We start from the raw sequence: 6,918 nt of genomic DNA, 5'->3' as shown, positions 1-6,918 counted from the left end.
TTGTAGTCATAGCTTGGAAACCCAACGTTCAAATTATATTTTTGATAGACATACTAAAAGCTTGAAAAGAGATTCGATAATTCAAGGAGTAACAACCACGAAGCTAACTTAGAGAATCACATTTCTAATAAATTTTAACAATCCTTTGACTGGGATAAGACAAAAAGTAACAAAGAAAACAGGAAATCTTATTTAAAATACACTCAGAGCTGTTTCTTCAGCATGTTGAACATGCAAACTTGGAAGCTTACAATATAATTTTGAGTCTAAGTGGCTTTCAGTTGCTCCAGTCAAAGTTCAGGGTAGAATGTTACAGCACTTGATTGTGAATTGAAAATATCTCCATACTCAACAGGTTTGAAAATGACTACTGTGGGATGGTAAACCTGGTTCTCAGCAAAAAGGAGGGAAAGTAAGTGACATGAATATGGGAGACCAAATTGTCATAAGTGACCAAAACCTAACCAAATTCACATTAAAGTACATAAAGAGAAACAGCAATTGTACACAAAGTATTGAACTAGAGATTAACTCATGCCAGTGGGATGAAAGAAAATCTGACCTAGATTATTGCTGAAAATAAATCTTGATCAAACAATAACCAACAGTGACAAATATTTAAATATGATATACATAATATTATAAAATATGACATACAGCATGTTAAATACATTCTTACTTGGTCCTGGTTAGATATTTTCTGACTAGGTGTAAATAGAAGTGCCATAGCCAAGGTTCCACCGACACATATTGAAACGTCAGATCAAAAATGAAATTTACAAAGATGTATATAAAAAATATTACAGAAACAAATGAAAGAAATATTTTTAAAAATGAGAAGAAGTTCTAAAAGATGTGCAGGATGCTTAAGGACTATGAAAACATGTTGGCATTTACCATAAAAGACAATAGTGAGGTCTTGTATCACAACGGAAGAAATAAAAGGATGTTTAAAGAAAATATGTCTTTCCTGAGAGACAAAGGGATCGCCATGTACTTGAGGCTGTAGAGATTGTTAACAAATATTTTCTGTTTTTACAGAGAACGGTGAAAGGTAAAAACAGAACTATGATTGACTTCCAATAACTGATAAGTAAACATCATTCTCCAAAACTCCTATGTGAACTGGAAACATTACCAATCACTCCTTTCATCAATTTTACTGATTTATTTGTTGCTAGAAAAGACAAAGAAAACAGAATCTTGTAAAGTGGGATATAAAAATGACATGTAGATAGACATGCAGAACCAAAATTGATCTCTGGGTCTGAGATAAAAGTGCAATTATCTTGCTGCAGACATTCATCAAATGTTGACTTACATTTAGTTTTCAACAATTATGGATCACTTATTTAAGCAGCAATGTATTAAATAACATTTCAGGTTACATTCAGCTTCAGTTAATTTTATGCAAACCTATGAAGAAACACTGCACAGAGAGCAAAGGACAAATTCAGAGAATGCACTTTGCCAATACATGAGTGTTGTTCTCAGTCATTGGCTTATTTTAAGCAAGTCAAAAATCTGAGTTTGTACGCCTTCTGTGTTCAACTGTTGTAAATGTTAGCACATTTAGAATTAAGTTCCCAAAAATTTATAGTCAATGTATACTGTAACATAAAATCTATAATGTTCTTTTGCAAAATATCACTGATTGTCATTCTTATTGATTTTTGATTCTAAAATATCAAATTATTTTGTGTTCTATTACAATCAGAAAGCACATTCCTTTTTTTTCCAACAGAATGTTACTTAGTAAAATTATTTCTTTTCCATTAGTTTGTACAGAGTCATGTCATATTTAATACTTTGAGCGTTTTGTGAGAGACATTGCATATTGAAGCTGACCATGCTGTATTGGAGCTGGTTAATTCTCATACTGGTGTCCATTGGTATGTGTCAGATTTTCTTTATGCTTTGCAAACCCCAGAAGGCCAAAGACAGAGAAAATCCAACCTGAAAAGAAATGTATAATTTAATGACCTGTTGTAGGTTTACCGCACATGTATTTTAACATTCAATTGTCAACTAGCTTCATTAAGTAACAATTTATATTATTTCAGTATCCCATTCATTTCATGATGACCACTTTATACAATACTTTATTGTTCCTTTAGTTGACTTCCAACAGCGTGTTGCTGCAGAAATTAAAAAATAAAAAATGTACCTGCTCCCTTACCAAAACAGTAATAATAATTGATTCAAATAAAAATTTAATATTTATTTCAGACAAATAATATCCTGATATCATCATTGAACATTTTGAAACATGAAATGTAGTAATTGTCTATCAACACAAACTTCTTCACCCATATCTCAGTTTGTCAGAGATTTAGGAGGCTGACTGTTAGTCTTATAGAGGTTTATAAAATCACGAGGGGCATGGATATGGTGAATAGCAAAGGTCTTTTTCCCAGGGTAGGGGAGCCCAAAACTAGGGGGCATTGGTTTAAGGTGAGAGGGAAAACATTTAAAAGGGACCGAAGGGGCAATTTTTTTCACATAGAGGGTGGTGCGTGTATGGAATGAACTGCCAGATGAGGTGGTGGAGGTGGGTGCATTTAAACATTTAAAAGGTGTCTGGATGGGTATATGAATAAGAAGGGTTTAAAGGGATAAAGGCATGCTGGCTCGGTAGTTAGCACTGCTACCTCATAGCGCCAGGGACCCGGGTTCAATCCCAGGCTTGTGTGACTGTCTGTGTGGAGTTTGCACATTCCCCCCATGTCTGCATGGGTTTCCTCCCACAATCCAAAGATGTCCTGGCCAGGTGAATTGGCCGTGCTAAATTGCCCACAGTGTTAGGTGCATTTGTCAGGGGTAAAAATGGGGTGGGGGAATGGATCTGGGTGGGTTACTGTTTGGAGGGTGTGGATTTGTTGGGTCGAAGAGCCTGTTTCCATACTGTAGGGAATCTAATCTAAATCTAAACATATGGGCCAAATGCTGGCAAATGGGACTAGATCAGCTTAGGATAGCTGGTCGGTATGAACGAGTTGGACGAAAGGGTCTGTTTCCACGCTGTATGATTCTATGACAGAAAAAGACCATAAGACATAGCAGCAGAAATTAGGCCATTCAGCCCATTGAGTCTGTTCTGCCATTCAATCATGGCTGGTAAGTTTCTCAACCCCATTCTCCCGCTTTCTCCCCATAACCCTTGATCCACTTGATAATCAAGAACCCATCTCAGCCTTAAATATACTCAATGACCAGACCTCCACAGCCTTCTACTACCATAGCTAAGTGAAAGTAAACCAGGTAACCTCAAGTAGTGGTGAGTGATTGCAAACAGACAGAAAAATCTAGAAGAAGGCAGGAGGTATAGCCATTGGATGTCTCAGCAGAGATTGATGCTAACACATTGAAGTGAATTCCTCTGTTGTCCATATATATTTGACTCAATGCTCTTATAGTTCCGCAATAATTGGATGTACTTTTATAATCAAGGTTTGAAATGGATGGAGAGTTAAATGAACGTAAATTGACGTTAAGTTGAAATCGTGACATAAGTCTGTCCTTTTCCACGTTTCAATGAGGCAAGATTGAAGCCGAGTAGGGAACACCTTCAAATTGTAGGTAAGTAATTAGACAATGTGTAAAGCCAATTAAGAACTGTGATAAGCAGTGCCCTGGTCATTTGATCTGTCATTAACTTGTTAGGGTCACGGAATGTGCAGCAGGTAAGATCATTGATCAGTGAAGTTAAGTTGGGAAGCTCTATGTGTGAAATGGAAGGGCTCCAGCCATGGCCAGGTAACAGGTAATGGTTCAAAGCAAAATGCATCATTTCATGATCCTTCAGCATGAATTTACAGGATTGCTCATTTGCTGTATGTTTTGGATTTCATTTCACAATTTTATGTTGAGAGATTTTTTTCAATACAACCCAGGAATAATGAGCTTGAAATGAGATCTGAGGTACATTCAATTTTATTTACACTGCAGAGAATTCAAATTTATTACTGAAGTTTGAAGCACTTGGAAAGTTTATGGCATGATTTAAGATTAAGGCAGTAAATCCAAAGCTCACTCTAATATTTTATATAACATACACTTTGAGATGTCATCTCAGAGAAGCCCATTGTTCACAAATATTGATAGGCATGACCTTCCACAATATATGCAATATTAAACTCAGCTATGAACACTGTTAAAATAAAAACTCATCACAGTTTCCTACTTTCAATCACCAGCCTCAAAACTGACAAGGAGGCTTTTGAGAAGTCCTGGCTGGAAGACAGCAGCAGCAAATGCAGGGAGTTAAGGCAGTATCATGATGGAAGAAAGCAATGAGCATGGAAGGTGGGGTCGGAGATAAGGATTAAAAGACTGAAATATACTTGAATAAATGTTGTGACCTTTAACTTCCTTCCAGCACTCAATATCTTCTAGTTAGAAAGGGGAGAAGGGAGTAGATTGATTACGTGCAGGGCAGGATAGGTCGATACTTGTCTTGTGGGTTCCAGATATGCATTGCTGGGCCTCTTGCACAACAATGGAAATTGCAATCCTTCAATGTCTCACCCACTTGCTGCCATGTCCTGATTGTTCTTTACCCATTTGGCAAAATAGTAATGGTTTACATTAAAGTTGAAGTCAGGTTATCAAGATGATCTGCATGCCTACAGAAGAACACTGCTGGTTTTGGGATCTGTGAGCTTAGCCACATGCCCAGAGGATCAAGTAAAATTCTCAATTCTCCATTTGTCTTCTGGTTCATGAGTAGCTTGCTGCGCTTTTCCCAGTGCCATGCTTTCTCAACTCTGACTCTCCAGCACCTGCAGTCCTCACTTTCTCCTATCATAGAATCATAGAGATGTACAGCATGGAAACAGACCCTTCGGTCCAACCCCGTCCATGCCAATCAGATATCCCAACCCAATCTAGTCCCACCCGGCCCATATCCCTCCAAACCCTTCCTATTCATATACCCATCCAAATGACTTTTAAATGTTGCAATTGTACCAGACTCCACCACTTCCTCCAGCAGCTCATTCCACACACGTACCATCCTCTGTGTGAAAAAGCTGCCCCATTGGTCTGTTTTATAACTTTTCCCTCTCACCTTAAACCTATGTCTTCTAGTTCTGGACTCCCCGACCCCAGGGAAAAGACTTTGCCTATTTACCCTATTTTAGATGGAGCAGAATTGGGAAGGAGAATCCAGGAGGGTTTTATAGAACAGTATGTAAATAGTCCAACTCGGGAAGAAGCCAGACTGGACTTGGTATTGGGGAATGAGCCCTGCCAGGTGGTTAAAGTTTCAGTAGGGGATTATTTTGGGAATAGTGATCACAATTCCGTGAGCTTTAGAATGCTCATGGACAAAGATGAGAGTGGTCCGAAAGAAAGAGTGCTAAATTGGGGGAAGGCCAACTCAAGCAAAACTCCCTCCCACTACTACTCTCTGTCTCCTACTTCCCAGCCAGTTCTCCATCCATCTAGCTAGTATACCCTCGACCTCATGCGACTTCACTTTCTCCATCGGGAACCTTAGCAAATGCATGATTTGGAGATTCCGGTGTTGGACTGGGGGTACAAAGTTAAAAATCACGCAACACCAAGTGATAGTCCAACAGGTTTATTTGGAAACACTAGCTTTCAAAACGCTGCTCCTTCCACAACCACCTGATGAAGGAGCAGCCCTGCAAAAGCCAGTTCTGTATCCAAATGGCTAGTTCTCCCTGTATTCCATCTGATCTAACCTTGCTAATCAGTCGCCCATGGGGAACCTTGTCAAACGCCTTACTGAAGTCCATATAGATCACATCTGCCGCTCTGCCCTCAACAATCTTCTTTGTTATTTCTTCAAAAAACTCAGTCAAGTTTGTGAGACATGATTTCCCATGCATAAAGCCATATTGACTATCCCGAATCAGTCCTTGCCTTTCCAAATACATGTACATCCTATCCCTCAGGATTCCTTCCAACAACTTGCCCACCACTGAGGTCAGGCTCACTGGTCTATAGTTCCCTGGCTTGTCTTTACCACCCTTTTTAAACAGTGGCACCACGTTTGCCAACCTCCAGTCTTCCGGCACCTCACCTGTGCCTATCGATGATACAAATATCTCGGCAAGAGGCCCAGCAATCATTTCTCTAGCTTCCCACAGAGTTCTAGGGTACGCCTGATCAGGTCCTGGGGATTTATCCACTTTTAACTGTTTCAAGACATCCAGTACTTCCTCCTCTGTAATATGGACATTTTGCAAGATGTCACCATCTATTTCCCTCCAGTCCAAATCTTCCATATCCTTTTCCACAGTAAATACTGATGCAAAATATTCATTTAATATTTTCCCCATTTTCTGTGGCTCCACACAAAGGCCATGTTGCTGATCTTTGAGGGGCCCTATTCTCTCCCTAGTTATGCTCTTGTCCTTAATATATTTGTAAAAACCCTTTGGATTCTCCTTAATTATATTTGCCAAAGCTATCTCATGTCCCCGTTTTGCCTTCCTGTTTTCCCTCTTAAGTATACTCCTTCTTTCTTTATACTCTTCTAAGGATTCACTGGATCTATCCTGTCTATACCTAACATATTCTTCCTTCTTTTTCTTAACCAAACCCTCAATTTCTTTAACCATCCAGCATTCCCTATACCTACCAGCCTTCCCTTTCACCCTGACAGGAATATACTTTCTCTGGATTCTTGTTATCACATTTCTGAAGGCTTCCAATTTTCCAGCAGTCCCTCTACCTGCGAACACCTGCCTCCAATCAGCTTTCGAAAGTTCTTGCCTAATACCGTCAAAATTGGCCTTTCTCCAATTTAGAACTTCAACTTTTCGATCTGGTCTATCCTTTTCCATCACTATTTTAAAACGAATAGAATTATGGTCGCTGGCCCCAAAGTGCTCCCCCACTGACACCTCAGTCACCTGCCCTGCCTTATTTCCCAAGAGTAGGTCAAGT

At 39.2% G+C, this 6,918-nt stretch overlaps 1 protein-coding gene across 3 annotated transcripts in view; it reads right to left on the bottom strand.

Annotated features, from left to right (window-relative positions):
• Positions 1–1,153: 1,153 nt before the first annotated feature.
• agmo (alkylglycerol monooxygenase) overlaps positions 1,154–6,918 on the bottom strand; it is a 367,119-nt gene continuing 361,354 nt past the window's right edge. For all 3 annotated transcript variants that reach the window (XM_043689829.1, XM_043689826.1, XM_043689830.1), the window contains one exon: positions 1,154–1,956. In XM_043689829.1, the coding sequence (XP_043545764.1) occupies positions 1,911–1,956 (46 nt within the window). In that variant the 3' untranslated portion in view covers positions 1,154–1,910. The remainder of the gene's footprint in view (positions 1,957–6,918) is intronic.

This window comes from Chiloscyllium plagiosum, chromosome 5 (genome assembly GCF_004010195.1).
Source record: "Chiloscyllium plagiosum isolate BGI_BamShark_2017 chromosome 5, ASM401019v2, whole genome shotgun sequence".
Taxonomy (NCBI): Eukaryota; Metazoa; Chordata; class Chondrichthyes; order Orectolobiformes; family Hemiscylliidae; genus Chiloscyllium; species Chiloscyllium plagiosum.
Note: the sequence above shows the minus strand (reverse complement) of the source record. Positions and strands in the feature narration are given on the sequence as shown.